Source organism: Onychostoma macrolepis, chromosome 05 (genome assembly GCF_012432095.1).
Source record: "Onychostoma macrolepis isolate SWU-2019 chromosome 05, ASM1243209v1, whole genome shotgun sequence".
Classification (NCBI taxonomy): domain Eukaryota; kingdom Metazoa; phylum Chordata; class Actinopteri; order Cypriniformes; family Cyprinidae; genus Onychostoma; species Onychostoma macrolepis.
The window spans coordinates 35,109,662-35,128,377 of NC_081159.1; the positions used below are offsets into that span (position 1 = coordinate 35,109,662).

The 18,716-nt window shown below is 37.1% G+C and overlaps 1 protein-coding gene across 1 annotated transcript in view; it reads left to right on the plus strand.

The window, feature by feature from the left end:
* Positions 1–1,570: 1,570 nt before the first annotated feature.
* dnajc25 (DnaJ (Hsp40) homolog, subfamily C, member 25) overlaps positions 1,571–18,716 on the plus strand; it is a 29,755-nt gene continuing 12,609 nt past the window's right edge. The window contains exons 1-2 of the mRNA XM_058775127.1: positions 1,571–1,984; positions 6,413–6,565. Of these exons, the coding sequence (XP_058631110.1) occupies positions 1,697–1,984; positions 6,413–6,565 (441 nt within the window). The 5' untranslated portion in view covers positions 1,571–1,696. The remainder of the gene's footprint in view (positions 1,985–6,412; positions 6,566–18,716) is intronic.

Genomic DNA, 18,716 nt, shown 5'->3' on the forward strand with positions numbered 1-18,716 from the left:
GTATGGTGACCCATACTCGGAATTTGTGCTCTGCATTTAACCCAGAGCGGGGTTCAGTGCCTTGTTCAAGGGTCTCACCTCAGTCGTAGTATTGAGGGTGGAGTAGTACAATCCCTGCCGGACCTGAGACTCGAACCCACAACCTTGTTACAAGTCCGACTCTCTATCCATTAAGCCACAACTGCTAATGGATAGGTCTGTCAGAAGTGGGATTAGTAAATAATTACACACAAAACATTGATTGGAGTAAAAATATTATCTCTTTAAATGCAAAGTTTAATAAAGAAAAACAGTTCCCAACAAATGGCTTTGAGCCTTAATGAGGTTCATACGAGACAGACATTTAAGGCATAATGTACAGTTGTATCACTAATTACACAGTCTTTCAGCACATTAAGACGAGGAGAAGAAAGTGTTTTAAAATCTTACCTGTTTATCTTAAATTTATTACATTGTACAAAACAGTCACTTTGGCAACAAGTCATCTGGCTTCATTTTACAGTAAATACAGCCAATAACTGAGGCACAAGATGATAGCAGTTGCCTTTGAATGAAACTAGATATAGTGTGGCAGTGTGATATGAGGGATGTGAATGAAGCACCAGCCTAAAATACCCAAATGAGTGGTTTGTCATTTGGTGATTCTAATGGCAATGGTTGTTATCTGGTGAGCAACACACCTTAAAATGTCACAACTGACCAATCAGAATCAGGCATTCCAGAGAGCTGTGTAATACAAGCAGATAATTGGATCATATTAAAAAGTATAAAATAGATTAAGTCTCTCTATTATCATATTCAAATTCTTAGTACGTTTTTGGCTTGGTCTATAATTGCACTATATATATAATAATATTCATTAAAAAAAACATTTTTCTACAATAATATAAGATATAAAGTATCACTATCAGCACATTAAAAAAAGAAACAGGTTTATTAGTCTTATTTTTAGTTATTGTAATTGTTTTGGAATACTGCTTTTTTTCATAGTTAAAAGCAATACATTTGTTTCTGTAAATATGAATTCTTTTGTGGGTCATGGACAAAGTGTTTTTTGCTGCAAAGAAGATTTACAAGCACAAAGATGAACAAATATTCCAAGGGGGCTAAAATACATAATTCCGAAATTTTATGTGAAATATTACACCACAGAAAATTCTTACAGGCAATTTAATTTTTATTAAATAAGGAATTCAAATGAAAATGAAAAATAATTCAAAATTAATAATAAAAAAAAAAAAATGGAATAAAAGGAATAGTGACAAAATAACTACAAACTTAATATGAAAATATAATTTATATAAAGAAGTTTAAAAATAAATAGGCCTAAACACAATTCCAAAAGGGTAATTAATTGGTTCTTCAAAGTGATGGCAAAGGGAACTGTTGGGTGAAATACAGCTGCCGTTATTATACTTTGCAAGTTCATAGTTTACTGGATATTAGTTACGAATAATTTTCAAAGGACCTTAAACTACTTTTAGAACACTGTCTTTTTTCATTAACACATTATTTTTTTTCAAAGTTACTAAAAATTAAAATATATTAGTCAATGAATAGAGTTAAATTGCACAATCATGAATTGCACCAAAAAATAGCTGCAGAGAGACTGGTAAAGAGAATTTTGAACCTAATTCAACACGTGTACGTACTACGTTGCGTCATCAGTGCGCGACCGCAGCATCAGAATGCTGACATGGCCGCGTCTATCGAGCTGAGACTCACTTTATATATCTGTCTTGTTTTTATCCTGGGATTTTGTTCCGTCTCCGCGCTCATTGAGGGACTGTACTGCGGGACTCAAAGCTGTTATGACGTGCTGGGAGTTTCGCGCGACTCCAGTAAAGCTGAGATCGGACGCGCGTACCGCCAGCTGGCCCGGAGATATCACCCGGACAGATATCAGCCCGGAGAGACCGACGACTCCCGCGAAACCGCGCACCAAAAGTTTCTGCTGGTCGTTACTGCTTACGAGACACTCAAGGTAACCCTGTAAAACCAAATTCCCATGCTGTTCTTGTTAGGAGAATTAGTGTTTCAGTGAAGACAGAATGCGCGTTAATGGGATGGCAACCTACTGATTATTATTACAACTACTAACTTCATTAGTATTGTATAGGTGGTGCTTGCGTATACAATAATCCCAGGTTATCTCAGTTATTACAACAAACCTTCCCTGTCCAATCACGACTACTGCAAAAGCGGTGGGGCAAAAGTTAAACAATTGTATAATAGTGATTATGATTTTTTCCCCCCAAGCGCATTACAACAAGATTATATACATTTACACGTACGTTGCGTTCATTTGTTTTTTGATTAAATATTGAAAACAGAAACATGAGAAAACGGCACCATTTTCGTTTTTTCAAAAAAATGAAAAAACAAGAAATCTCCTTGATTTTCCGTTTTTTCATTCAAGGGTAGAAAATGGATAAACAGCTTGAATGTTCGATTTCCACGTGTGGGAGGGAATTAAACGCCCCTTTCCACTGATTGGTCAAGCAAGGATCAAATGGTGCCGTCATCATGTCGTCTTCTGTGTTGCACTACAAAATAAAAGCGTTTATTGCAACTCCTGTTCATCTCACACTCATCAAACAGCCAGACTAACAAATGGCTTGACACAAACCATACTGGGGCAGCGCCTAGACAGGGCTTGCTTCTATGTAGGCATAGATTCTCTATGGCAAATATTAGGTGTTTATTGCAGAAATATGTATGTACCTCAGATCTGCAGCCACGTTACCCTTTTAGTCTATTTCTTTGGCGCACGGCACATTTTATTTAGCTGTCCAGTTATCAAAATCTGTGTGGCAAAGCTGCGTGACATTTACATTATAGTGAAGTGCAGACCAGTATCGATTTTAGTGTGAATATAAAACTATTTTACCGTTTTGATTTATTATTTTGATTTTTTTTTTTCATAGAGAAGTTTATATGATATATAATCATTATCCGACGGCATGTTATACATGTATATAATGCATGCTATTTTTATAGAAAAGGGCATTTTTCTAACTTTATAAAATATGTCTTGTCACCTTTAATATTAAATTCCTGAATTTAGTCAACATTTGAAAAATATGGCATTATAGGTGTTACCAATTAAATCAGTACCAACCAAAGCCATCTTTGCACTGTGGCACAGAAGCTGCATCTCAAGTTGAATTTAGATGTATTTACACAATTAATGCTGCTCAGACTGGAATGAGATCAATGTTTTAAACAAAAACATTTTGAATAGCCTACAGAAATATGAAATGAGTGACAAAATTAAACAATTGGATACTTGAATTATGAAGGTTTCATTGTGTTGATGAATGAGTCATAGAGTCATCAATTCAAACCGATTCGTTCAAATTGCTGATTTGTTCAGGAGCAAAGCAAATGGGTCATTGAACCACTCACTCAAAACGATTCATTCAAAGACTCGGATACATTCAAGAATGAAACGCCTGTGTTTTAAGTAAAATAAAACAGACTGTTTTGTGTCTGAAATGAAATCAATTTATACTCATTATTAATGAAACTGTACTGTCTAAAATAACAGTTATGACTGCGCTTCACTATAATATAAATGCATTCACCCCGTGTTGTCCAGTGCTTCACGCAGCTTTGCCACTCAGATTTTGATAACTGGACCGCTAAATAAAATGCGTGGTGCGCCAAAGAATTAGACTAAAAGGGTAATGTGGCTGCCGATCTGAGGTACATACATATTTCTGCAATAAGCACATAATAATTGCCATAGAGAATCTATGCCTACACAGAAGTAAACCCCGTTCGTTTGTTAGTCTGGTTGTTTGATGAGAGAGAGACGATATGCAGGAGTGGGAATAAACACTTTTAACAGCGGAGGACTCTTATTCTGTTACACAGTACTGAAGACGACATGATGACGGTGGAGTTTCATTTTTGGCTTGACCAATCAGTGAAAAGGGGCGTTTAATTCCCTCCCACACGTGGAAATCGAACATTCAAGCTGTTTATCCATTTTCTACCCTTGAATGTAAAAACGGAAAATCAAGGCGATTTCTTGTTTTTTCATTTTTTTTGAAAAAAACGAAAAATTAAAATTGGTGCCGTTTTCTCATGTTTCTGTTTTCAATATTTAATCAAAAAACAAATGAACGCAATGTACACGGTCCGATACACGGACCATTTATCTTGGTTAATGTTAATTTAATAAAAATGGTCTATGGTAAAATCTTGTTAGTTCTCATCATTTCTCAATAAAGTGTTACATCACTTTATTTTAAAATTAAAATTGGTGTATATACACACTTAAAATTAATTGGTATACACACACACAGTTTAAGGAGCTGCCAAAATTACAATTTAAAATCATAGCACACATTTGAGCCCTGAAAATATAGAAACGTTAGTGATACTGTCAACAATCACAATGTTGGCTTTATCTGAAGGTCTTTCAGTGTTTGACTGACTAAATGTAAACATTTTTACAATTAAACACACACACACACACACACACACACACACAGACACACACACTTACTTTTAAGGCTTTGTCAAACCAGCATCTTTGTCTTGAATTTTGCTTTCAGTTGCATTTTGAAGACATGGTGTGAACTATCCCTACTTAAAGGGATAGTTCACCCAAAAATGAAAATTGTCATCATTTACTCACCCTCAAGTAGTTCCAAACCTGTATGAATTTTTTTTGTTCTGCTGAACGCACAGGAAGATATTTTGAAGAAAGTTTGTAACCTGACTGTTTTGGGGCACCATTGACTTCCATAGTAGGAAAAAAAAAATACTATGGAAGTCAGTGGTGCCCCAGAACTGCTCTGTTTCCCACATTCTTCAGAATATCTTCCTTTGTGTTCAGCAGAACAAAGACATTCGTACAGGTTTGGAACTAATTGAGGGTGAGAAAATGATGACAGAATTTTCATTTTTGGGTGAACTATCCCTAAGCTGGGGATACACTACATGACCAGCTGAAACATTCTAAGACTGACCTCAACACTTAAAGACCGTTACCATCGACTGGAGCAGATTCTAGTCTTTGACAGTCAGAGAGGAGCACAAACCTAATGACTGAGTCACTCCACTACACGACATGCTTAACGACAAATTCTGAAAAAACCCCACACAAACCGTAGCATCTACCCGCGCTTCCACGCTCCAGTGTGGACAACACCAGTGATTTTACCTATTGAAATGTTAAGGTGAAATGTTAATATAACAGTAGCTCCCTTCAGTTCCCTTAATTATATTTTTAAACGTTTAGTCAAGCAATAATATATTAATTATCTCATGTATGTCTAAAATCAGGGATTAAAAATAAATTGGTTCCAAGTAAAAAGGTAGGCTTAGGCGCCTTTTTTTCGTTACATTTCCAGAGTTACCGGTTAAAATGAAATAAAACATTACTTAATAAATGTTATTTACTAAGCAATGTCATTTCCTCTTCCATTTGACACAAAACTATTATTTATAATTAATGTGTACAGTGCGTGCAGAATTATTAGGCAAGTTGATATTTTGGTCATTTTTTTCCAAGCACATTTAACCAATTTCAAACCACATCAATCTTAATAACTACTATTGATTTTGTATTTAATCATTTATAAGTGATATATAATTGTCCATGAAGGCTGGAAGTGAAAAGCTTCTTTTATTCAGGTGTGCATAATTATTAGGCATGTTTTCTTATGCAGATAAAATGAGCCAAAAAAGAGATTTAACTCAGGCTAAAACTCAAAAATTATTAAGTGCCCATGAGAAGGATGCAATACTAATGCAATAATAAAATTTGCAAAGTTAAGGCATGACCATTGGGCAGCTAAATGCTCAATGGGTCAGGACGGTCAGAAAAAAAACAAAAAACAAAAACAGATGGAGAAGAAAAAACACGTTAACTGCAAAAGAATTAAGGTGAAGAAGTAGGTGTGAAACCACCAGGAACCATTTAGTCATCAGCACCACCTTTTTCCAAAACTGCAACCTACCTGGAGTCTCCAGAAGCACAATGTGTCAGGTTCTCAGAGACACGAAGACTGGCAAATTCTATTTTTTCTTAACTTGTATTAGACTGCAGATTAAAATAAAAGAATTCCTGATAGGGCTTAATCTTTAAAATGAGAGAAATCGAATGATGTTTGACAGTGAATGCATCTCCACTGCATAGCCTCAGTCACATATAAGTGCTGGTGTCAGTCGCAAATATTAAACCTGTTTAAAAAAAATCTTTGTGAAAACGACTGGTTCTTGAATTCTAAGATTATAATCTTTAGACAACAACACACTATGCGACTTTTTCTGCCGACTGCAAACACTGATTCATCGTCAAGACCAAATTACATTCATAATCGGCCTGACAATCATGTAGTGTGTTCTTGACTTTAGTCATAACAGCTAAATAGATCTCGAATATTGTGACTTTCAGGATGAAGAGTTACGTAAGGACTATGACTACATGCTGGACCACCCAGAGGAATACTACAGCCACTACTACACCTACTACAGGAGAAGACTTGCTCCCAAAGTAGACGTTAGGATAGTGATTCTTGTAACTATTTGTGCAATTTCACTGTTTCAGGTAAGTACACCACTCATCACAAAATGTTCTGGTCATTGACAGCTGTTCATGCATTGCCATTGGCTTGAAATGCTTGAAAGGCATTGAAAATTTCTTGAATTTCTTTCTCTCTCGACTATTTCTGCCACATCTACTTCTGGTTTTCTGACGTCAGCGCTGTTTGATCTGTTTATATCTGAGCAGAATTTGAATGCTTCTTAGTACCTCTCACAGCAACATTATTCATTCTGCGGCAAATTCAAATGCTTCTCACTGGATCTTGCAGCGCTGTGCTGTAACAGTAGGTGCGTTTCCATTACCCTTCAAATTGCGCAAATTAAAATTGCGATTGAAAATATGCCAAATGGAAACGCATCAATTTAGCAAAAACTCCCATATATCGCAAAAAAGTTTTTACGCTCGCATGAGGTGGTTTTTCAGGCAATTTGAAAAAGGAATATTTCGCTAAACTGTAATGGAAAGTTTTATTCGCATTTACAGGTCACATGGCGTATGTAAAAAGTTATGTGATCATTCTTCAATATACTATAACCTCCAAGAAACACTTCATACGTGGCTGCTCTCAAGTATAAGGGGCTTTCCCTGCCATTAATACAATTTACACTGCACACGTCTGCGGTGCAGTGTGGCTCTGATACGGCCACTGAAGCTGATTGTGGCCATTCTAGTCACTGCTTGTTTATTCCAGCCACGCCACGCACGTTTCTGAAGTGGCTCTCCGTGCTGCTTCTATAAAGATACACGCATTCACCTCCTTTGAATAAATATATCCAAATCTCACCAAAATCCGTTGCCATGACTTATGGCAAAAAGTTACATTTTAGTCGCATAACACTGGTTAATAGAAATGCCGTCATTTCGCAATACTTTTTTATCGACATTTATTAAATATCGCCAAAGTTTTGCGCAAATCTGTAATGGAAACGCACCTAGTGTTGCGAAATCAACTTTGTTTCCCAAGTAAAGCTGTTCTGAGTTCGGACAAGTTTATTTGTTTGCGTTGCGTTCCGAGCTCAAACTGTCTGTACTGCCAAAGTCCCTTTCAAGGAAAGTCTGTTCACTTGGCAACCGTGTTTGCAACGCCTCCGTGCAGCTCATCCAAGAATAAGTCCTATCTAAATGAATGGGGGAAATCCTGAAATCTCAAAAACTGCTTGCTGAACTCGCAATTAAATGACATTTCAGCAACAAAATCGGCAACAAAATCTCTAATGAACTGCACCATGAATGCTATTCCTCATGCTCAAATAGTGTTAAAAAAGCTTATTTTTCAAGTTAGACCAGCCACTATGCATGTGCAGTCTTAAGGCCTTTTTATTGCACACGATGACGCACTGCAGTAAAACAACAGATTTCTATGAATGCTTCCACGTAGACCACGAACATTCGAGCACCGAAAATGTGAATGTTTATTTTTGAACCGGTCTGACGAATCTTCTCAATTTAGCAAAGCGAAAACACGGGCCGTCCAATAAGATTTGAGCATTACATCACGTGGCCAGAGCAACTGCTGTTACCCAAAAGGTCAACGCGGTGGCGCTAAAAGCTCAGAAGACTATATTGAGCACGAGCGTAAAATGCGACCAATTGGTCTCAGTATGGAGCCCTGAATTGTAAGGCATAGAGACTTGAAACCAGGTGGAATGTCATATTATTTCTCGCCACTCAGTCTCTTATGGCACTTTTCCACTGCATGGTACACTCTTAAGAAAAATGGTTCTAAATAGTACCAAATAAAGGTTCTTCAGCTCGTAACAATAGCAGAACCCTTATTTGGTACTATTTAGAACCATTTTTCAAAGGTTCCATAAAGAACCATTCATTGAAAGGTATTAATATAGAAAATTAATTGTGCTATAAAAGATTTATTTTGTTATTTATCCAACTTCTCTAATATTTGCAGCATTTAAGTTGTTTTACAGTTAAAAACAATAAAACTGCAAGACTCATAAATCAAATAAATATTTTTCTTTTAAACTTTTTTTTTTTGTCATGACAGGACATCATACAGTATTAAATATAGACATAAAATCATATTGTCACTCAAATGACAGATGAATGGTAAATCATTAGTTCAAAGTTTGACAATCATTGTACATATGGACATCTCATACATGAACTAAAATCAACTGACTGAACAAGCATGACAACGTCATGTCAATGAATATAATAAAGATGAAAATCACCATCACTTGTATCTATATGTCAGTGTGTCTGTGTAATATGTGACGTGAACAATTGTGAAGTGTGAACAGCGGCTGCAGTGAACAGATGCTCAGAAGTACTTTTTTTTTTTTTTTTTTTTATATAAACAATTGATTATACACCTCTACAACAATGACCTAAGTGTACTGTACACAATCTCACACTGCATGCACAAATTCATCAAGATTTCTCATTATGACAGGCAGAGAAAATTAAGTAAAAAACAGTAAAAAAAAAAAAAAAAAAAAAAACTGTTATGGTGGGAGATATTTCTTCCTTCATCTTGAAGACAAATCCTTCAAGGAAGAACAATGTTTTTTTAAGTCCTTTGGGGTACTACCCCAAACACAAAATACATGGAAAACAAAAGGCTGAGTGCCAATGAAATGTCAGCACAGTCTTCAGTGTGTCCATCATTATTTTGATTGCAGTGTAATTGAGTGGCAGTCCTTCTCTGCAGCTGATGAGGATGTAGGGTGTTACAGTGTCTATCTACAGAGAAATACATAATTAGGTTCAAAGCCAATAAATGCGTTTCTAGTAACAGTCACGTCAATTACAGGATTTGTTCACCCCAAAACTAAAATCGTCAATTCACTCACTCTCATGTCATGCTGTAGAACACAGGAATTTTAATGAAAATACTGGTACACTTTTCAATACAATGGCAGCGCATAGTGATTCACTTTCAAGCTTTTTAAGAAGGAAACACAAAAGAAAAACAACTGACAATCAATTGACATCTAAAGTGTTTGGATTATTTATCACTAAAATCTATATTGTATGCCTTCAGAACACATGAAAATAAATCACTTTTCACCGCTATGGTATTGAAAAATAGGATATTCATTACAATTTTTCCTTTTCTGTTCAACATAATAATGAAAATCATCCAAGTTTGGAATGACATAAGGGTAAATTATAACAAAATGTTCATTTTGGGGATCTGTATTGTAGGCAATATTAGATTTATAAAGTCTTCATTTAACTCTTTTTAACTGATACTTAGATCAAGACATTAAATGTGTATAAGCCAAAAGTGAGAAAATGGATAAATTCAGTATATCTCTCTTACTAGTTTAGTGGAGAACAGGAGAGAAGTATCCTCACTGAACAGACCCGGAAGGCATAGTATAGCTGTGTTGTGAACTTTTATCTTCTAAAGTTTAGGCAACTCAGAAGTGAAGACCATGGAGACTTCGGGTTGTGTCTTCAGCAGGATTCTTTTATTGAGAACACAAGCTGTTGGTAGCTGTAGTCATCGAAAATCTCAACTAAAGCAGTGATACATTGTAGTTTAAATACATTTAGGGGCAGTGCTTAGGAATGGAAACAAAGCACCTGGGTGACGACCTTAAAGCATGCAAATGAAGTATTCAGGTATAGCATCCTGCCCCATTTAACCACTCCTAATCTAATCAGCCTAACTGCCCAAAGATTGGGGCAGGGGCATCAAGAGCCATTACAAACAAAAGGCAAGAATCTCCGTCGTCTGGCTCATTTCACTTACAATAAGAGAACAGGAACTGGCAGGGACCTCTTGCTACAAACTTTGTTTAACAGAAACGTTCATCTGATGTCATAATCTTCACCATAAATGCTAAATACAATGTATATAACTTCTTCAGTTTGTATACTATTACATTGGAACCTAAATTTAACATTTTATAAATTTGTAATCCCACAGCTGCTTCCAACTATAGACCTTTGGCACAAAGAATTAAAATGAATATTATTATTAAAAACAATGGACACAGTTCACTATTAGGTAGAATGACTAAGATTTTTATTTTATTTTATTTTTTTTATTTGTTTTCTTTTAACTGGGCCTTCATTGCAGTCCATAATTTTCTCACAGCACATTTTGGCCAATTGAGAGTGCCCAGCCAACTGGAGGTGTCTCTGTAGTATCACAGGAGCCATTTTGCTTAGTACCGTTGTTACTTGTTTGTCCACATCCACTTGTGATATGTCCTTCATCTCACAGAGAAGCTTTTTCAACACAAAATTTACAAAAAGTGTTTTTAAAATACAATCCCAAGAAAAAACTGTTCTAGTTCACTTATCTGATCAGACAAGCAGCATACTAAGAGTACTCATAATAAGGGATAGTTCACCAAAAAATGAAAATGTGCTGTTAATTTACTCACCCTCAGGCCATCCAAGATGTAGGTGACACTTTTTTCTTCCTTAGAACAGTAAAGAAGATTTTCAGCTGAAACTGTGGTCCTTGGTGATTCATATAATGCAAGTCAGTGGGTGTCATCACTTTGAGATTCAAAGAAACATATGCAGACATAGCAAAATTCGGTTTCACTTTATTTTGATGGTCCCTTTAACACATTCTATTGACTATAAGTAATGTTGCGCCTACATTTCTACTAACTCTCATTAGAGTCTTAGTAGTGTATTAGTTGACTGGTAGGGCTAGGGTTAGATTAAGTTGACACGTTCTTGCAAAGTTACTTATAGTCAGTAGAATATCTGTTGGGAGACCAACACAATAAGGAGTTAGTAGATATGAAGCAGACAGTCTACTAATACTCTTATGAGAGTTTGTTGTCATGTAGTTGCAACATTACTTAGTGTCAACAGAATGTTCAAAAGGGACCATCAAAATAAAGTGTTACCCAAAATTCATACCCATGGCTCCTGATGATACATTGAGGTTCTTGTGAAGCGAAACGATAGGTCTGTGCAAGGAACTGAACATTATTTACAGCATTATTATCTGTAATCTATAGCCTCTGCAAACAGTCCTGAGAGTGTTCACGACAGTCTGCAGCTTGAATTTCCTGTTTCATGACACATGCGCAGGAGCTCAAATGTTGAGAATCTATGAAAAGTCAATTTTCCTAAATATAGGTTGTGGCATCCAGGGTAAGCACAAGTATGATTTTAAAGAACAATACAACAAGCGCATCTTCCCTCCCTGTTGTAAACAAACACAGCGTGTTATATGTCATTATGCAACAGCAAGCTCGCGCTCCAGACTGTCTTGAATGCGCTCAGGATGGTTTGTCAAGGCTGTGGATTAGAGGTAAAAATGTAAATAATGTTCAGTTTCTTTCATAGCCCAATCTTTTAATTCTTAAGACTTTTAATGTCATGAGCCATAGGTATTAATTTTGTTTTGTCTGCATATGTGTTTTGAATCTCAAAAGGGCGGCACCCATTGACTTTCATTATATGAATCACCAAGGACCAATTGTTTCAGCTAAAAATCCTCTTTACTGTGCTACTGGAGATAAGTCACCTACATCTTGGATAGCCACAGGTTGAGTAAATCAACAGCAAATAAACAGCAAGAGTAGGAAAAATTGGAGAGGCTAGCAATAGCAAGTTAGTATGAGATCCCAGTTGGCATAACTGTAAAAAAACATACCAGTCTCGGTATTTTCAGACATGGAAATTCTTTGATGTCTCTTGTAGAGTGAGATGTTATGTATGTCCTCCTGTAGGCTCTGGTTCTATGCATCAGCAATTCCATGTCAGGCCGGGACTTCTGTGCTTCCTTGACCACGGTAGTAACATGCTCCATGATATTCATCTCATTTTCTACATCACCCAGTTCATCCTACAATAAATGAAATAATTGGCACAAACACGTAAACATGGCTGTCCAGATTTTCAGACTATACAATCTAGAATAAATAAACATACAGGTATATATGGCCTTTCAGAAGGTATCATTATAATAAATGCCCAATGACAAGGAACAGTAAAACAGTAAATTTGAGGGCACCATAATGTTTGGAACAAAATTATTTTGTTTGATTACAAATCTAAAACTGTGGAGTAGAAAGGAAAAATCAAGAAAAATGTCTTTGTCCCAAACATTATGGAGGGAACTGTATATTGTCTATTCTACTTTATCAACGTACAGCTCCTCATCTTGTAATTGTGTGACGTGGGACTGCCTCTGATGTACGTTTTCTACCGAAGCCTGGAACTCTGCTTTTTGCTTTTGCTTTCATTCGCTCCACTTCCTCATTATGGATAAGGGGAATTCTCTCCTTTTTGAACTTATTTTTCAAGGACTCAAGTAGTCCATCCTGACAAAGAGTAAAAATGAAAGTACTTGTTTTGTGGCTTGCATAATGTTAATTAAAGAAAAAAAACAGTACAGTGGATATCAGACAAATAGAAAGAGAAAACATAGTACTTAAAAACTTACATAACCCGATCCGAAGTTTTCTTTTAGGCAGGGAAATGCTTTTATCAAAGCAGACAACTTTTCAACATACTGTTGATGGGATGGATACTTGAAAATACAACAAAAATGTTACCTTCTTTTTCAGGGGTTAATGCCAGAATTCCATTAAAAAAATAATAATAATAAATTAAATAATTTAAGGTCTACTCGCTTACATGGTTCTGACACTGAGATTTTCAAAAAGACTTTGAATTAGAATTGTTCTCAGTTTAGACTTTTTGGGACATTTGAGAACAGGGTCTCTTCTCTCCAGTGTAGCCATCAATATTGGAGGAAAGGAAAAACCTGAAAATTGGCCTACTTGGGGGCTGGTCAAATGTGCATGTTCTGGCAAGGACCTACAGTAAACAAAAAGCAGAATAATAATATTGGCAACAAGTCACAGAAGGTTTTGATTTGCAGTTGTTAAAACCTAAAGCTTAAAAGAGAACTGCTTGCTTTATTTATTTATTTTTTTTTAAATTCAAACTTACTCATGTGTAGTGCTCCCTTTAAGTTTATCAAGCAGGTTCATGAAAATTGCCTGCTTTCTGATAACAGGTATTAGTCGTTCTGCCATTCGTTCAGAGATTACTTCTAAATTTGGTCCATTGATCTCATGTTCTGAAGAGAGTTGTCAAAAACCGTTGTCATGAGCTCAAGATTCTAGTGTGAGAATAACTGAATTCTAGCAAAAAAAAAACAACAATAATAATTTTATAATAATAATAGAATGTTTTCTCACAGGACGATGTTGTAGTGAGATGTATAGATTATCCTTCATGTCATAGCAGTCAAGTGCATGGTAGTCTGCTTCATCACCAGGATTGAGGGAAACTCCAGTAAGCAGCTGATTTAACACTATAGGCATGCAAATGCTCGGAAAAGGAGTTACTCAGGAAAATCCTCCCACACAGTTTCCATTCATCTTGGATCTTCGGAATGTGGATGAGCTTTAAAAAAACTGTGATCTCCTCAGCAGGTGCCAGGTCAAAAATGAAAAAATCCCCAATTTTGTAACTAACCCTATCATGCTCCAGACATTAGTTTCCCATGCTGATTCAAGTTCAGCACCAATGTTTTCTGCAATAACTTGCCTTAGTCCCAGTGGCAGTATGCATAGAGGAATTTCTGTGACAGAGCCTGGGGTTGATTCAGGATTAGGAATGCTGCTGGACTGTGCTTCCCAGCACTGTCTCATTTGGTACCGTTTTGCCAGGGTTTTCGTTATGTTTTGGTAGTTGTTGACCACAGACAAAAGTCTTTTTGAAATGGAGATGTTTGGCTTCATATCTTAGACACCAATGTGCCCTTAATAATCATGTGAGGATAATGAACAAAAAAATAAATTTTTGGTGTGACACTTTCTGGATAAAGTTTCTGAAAACTTGATAGAAAGTTTGTAATCAGACCTCTGAGTTGACTCAACCAGCTCTTTCTTATGACTGGTGCAAAAATGATGTCACACACTGAGTGGAGTAACAGACAAAGACACCAGTGAGCATTATTCTCACGTACAAAGCTACCAATGTGGAAAGGTAAAAGTCTGAAGAGTGTGAGCTTTTCAACAGCTTTTCCTGGAATTGCACTGCTTTGAAACACTGTTGGCTTCAAAAACACAGGCTTTGACTTAATGTCATTTGGTCCAAAGGAGAATTCCTGCATTTGTTTGTTGAATTGCTGAAGAGTGACAACTCTTTGCTCAGGTAGCTTATGCAAGACAAGTTTGAACAATTGTGGGATCACTCCCTCCAAAATGTCATGCATCAAATCAGGCGGGAAAGATTGTGATACCTCAAAATGAGGTACCTGCATAAAAGGGCAAAGTCCAGTAACCCCGTAGAGAGTGTTGGCATTTTCCAAATTTAAATGTTGACTATGAGTCTCAGGAGTTCGATGAGTACAGAGGGTCTCATCAGTTTTTTGATTCATTTCATCATGGTGACACAGGCAGTAACGGCAAATGAAACCATGATTGAAGCATTTGCTGTAGCCAGCCAGTTCATGGGCTGATAGGTTATCAGCTGATACTGAAAACACTACACCTCTAATTGTGTGGTACTCTCTATCCATTTCAACGGTCACACCATTGGTTTGTAAATATTTGGAGTAGAGTTTCATAACCATACTTTTGCAAAAACTTCTTTCTGACAAGAATGGCAACATGAATGTTCTTCAGTTGTGACCGGTACTTCAGTGGTATATTTCCAAGAACAAAGTATATACATGCAATTTTTTTTTTTTTTTTGAACCAAGACAGTTTGTGATTTCAAACTCATCTGTGTACAACTGTAACTTCAACAATTCTTCAGTGGTGTGACAACTGAAAAATTTGTGCTTTTTAAAATGCAATCCATCAGTGAAATCCTTTAAAATGTCTTCATCTGAAACATTTTCCTCCTGGAGAGCATGGAACACTTCCCTCCTCTGTTGAATTTAAGGACTTCCAGAATAGAAATATACTGAAATGTTTCCTTTTTTCCACGTGTCAAATCCTAACACATACTCAGTTGGTTCAATCAAACCAAATTCTGTCGCACAGTATCGTTCAAATTGATAATCTGAAACCACGTGTTCAAAACATTGTCCAAATAGATCATTTTAAAAGCAAAAGTGTAAGATTGGCATGAGAATCTGCCCATATTCCTAATTCGGAGAGGCGATTCTTAAGAAGGTCTCTGTACTGTTCATTGAACAATTCAATCAAACTTTTCACCTCTTTGGAAACGCTGTGTGTCCTTGAGACAACCTGCTGCTCTTGAAGCTTTAAGCAAAATAAAGCAAAATGTCTCTCTATGCTTTCAGTAAAGTGGCTTAATTGTTCCTGAAAGGATTCGACGTGAACTATTTCATCACAATCTTCTTCATAATTTTGTTCTTCTTGTTCAACATCTGGAGCTTCATTTCTTTGACAGGGTTGAGTCCATTTATTGTGTTTACGAAATATGTGAACGTGGTAAGAGCTTATTTTTTTGTATATGTTTGGGCAACCAAACTTGCATTTTACAGAGAAGTTTGGTTCACTTTCATGGAAACATTGCATGTGCCTTAAATACTTAGATACTGACACATTCTTCACAGCACAAAAATGACATTGATACATTTCCATGATGTCTCTCACCTGTGGAGGCGTCACAAAATTCGCCTAAACCATTGGTTTCAAGCCAATGACAGACTTGGGCAGTTGTCCAACTTTTTAGAGCTTGGCTCATGATCCACCTAAGACAGATAGACAAAAATGGTGAAGAACTGAATTGAGTTCCTTTGCATGTGTATGTGCCATTAGAACACACAACTTAACTTTCCAAAATGCTTTTAACACTACATTTCCTCCATTTTAATATGGGCAGGGCGTCAAAAAAAAAAAGTGATTGTCGGACTGCAAAGACGCGAATAGACATCTTGCGAATTGAGTGTTTCGGGCGAATCACTCGAGTTGACATCTGAACTTTGGCGAATATTCGTGCTGCGTTAGCCAATCAGGAGCTTGCTCTAGTAGCGACGTGATTACGACGTAGCGAGCAGAGGCAGAAATCCGAAACAATGGAGGACAAAATCATCGTCGCTGTATGTGGATACCCGGAGCTGTACGATACATTTTCTTACTTTTACAGAAGCAGGAATAAAAAGGATCTTGCTTGGAAGACAGTGAGTGAGGAGATCGGACAATCTGTTAAGTTGTAAAAATCGCTCTTTACTCAATTTGAGCTATACACATACATATATACATTTACATATATACATATTTACAGTACATATACATGTTGAGTTGATGTGTTTATTCAGAGGAAGTGTGCAGAAAGAAGTGGAAGAGTCAACAAAATCCATGTCAGCCATTTCACAACGAGACTGGAGCTGCCTGGCAGAAGCCCCTCCTTGACGCGAATTCGCATCTGTTGTGAAGTGAATTTCACGCGCGAATGAAGCGAGTAAACTCAAAATGTTCAAGCGTCCAACTATGTGCAGGTCCCTGATATATCCCATAGGCCTACACAACACTCAAACACACAGCTGACTGTTGCACTCAGGTATAGAGTCTTTTGCAGCATTCACACAACGCGTTTTAGCTTTGAAAAATGCGAGACACGGGCAGTGGAATGGGGAAAAACACAAGGTCCCGAGTCGTGTTGAACAACTTTTAAAATTCGAGCACTGTGTTTTTAGAACGCCATGTCATGTGAGACGCTACAAAACGGCGTCCAATACTGTTCCCCAAAACATAGGACGATTGGCAAACCAATATTAAATAAAAATATCACATTTTTACTTAACTTTTTGATGCTTATTTTACACTCCTGACCTGAAATTCGTCTTTCGTTCACTCAGAATGAATCGCTTCCTATGCAATGCTAGCAGTTAACGTTACCTCACATACAAAACTCCTTAATGTCAGTAAATAAACCTAACGTTAAGTGTATGTTGTACCACATTCTGCTCAGGGAATATTAAGATAATTTACATGAAATTATTTTAGATAAATGTTTTAATACCATTTTTATGATAATTAAGCATTCTGAACCAGCAGAAGTATGAATGACTGATATAATTTGACAATGTGTATTGTATGTGCATATACTTTATATGCTTAACATTTAAGAAATTATCACAAGTTGATTAATATAGCATAAATAATGTAGGATAATCATAAATGTATTGTTAAAAACGATATGAAGCTTACCTGTTTGTGTCGGTGTCAGTCTGTGGCAGGCAGCAACTCGAGTCAGGGCTTTCCTGCACGGGAGACAACCAATCGGGACTACCAAAGAGCGGGACTAAAGAACCATTTCCCAATACAAAGAACCATTTCAGCGCAGAAAGGGTTCTAGAGAAGAATATGGTTCTAAATAGAACTTTTAACATTGTTAAAGAACCTTTTTTAAGAACCATATTTTTGTGTGCGGCACGGTACGGTTCAGTACGGCTCACTTTTGGGGGGTTTTCCACTGGGTACAGTACCTGGTACTTTTTTCAGTACCACCTCGGCCGAGGTTCCAAGCAAACCGTACCGTACCGTTACCAAAACGTGACGTGTAAACTATGCTGATCACTGAGAAAATTGTCACTGCCTGCGTCATTGAACTTGCGGCACGAGACACAACAGACCCTTTAGATTTAAATTGGCATAGCCAGCGAAGGATCGAACGCAACTGTTTTGAATGAGCGCACCTTTCTTTTAACAACCAAAAAATGGCTGTTTCGTTGTCAGTTGAGGAAGTACAGATGTTCCTCTCGTTCATAGCTGAGGAGCGGATCCAGCGAAAGCTTGATGGAGCGACGCGGAATTCAGTTTTTTTTTCAGGAGTCAGGGCAGTAGAGGCGGCGCAACTATAACGACATGTAAATAATCCCGCCCACTCTAAAGCGGTACTAAACTGCAGTGGAAACGCAAACCGAGCTGAACTGAACCGTGCCGGGCCGAGTCGTACCACGCAGTGGAAAAGCGCCATTAGACTCTCCAAGGACAGCCAATGGGGGCGCTACAATAAAGGCAAACATCTTGTGGGCTATAATATCTGAACCATATTGTCAGATCCTTGGTTTAGAGGTCTGCATTCCCGCGACCAGATTTCTTGCGACGCGGGATTAAATTCCTGAATAAAACGCAGTTGCGGTCAGTAACTCTGGTGCAGTTTGAATGGGAGCGGGCGGTCTAACAATATCCCGTTCCCGACGTCTTTTCAGAACAGCATATATGCACTTTATTCAAGCACCGGTACAGCCTGCACTGGACTGTTATGCACGCACTGCACA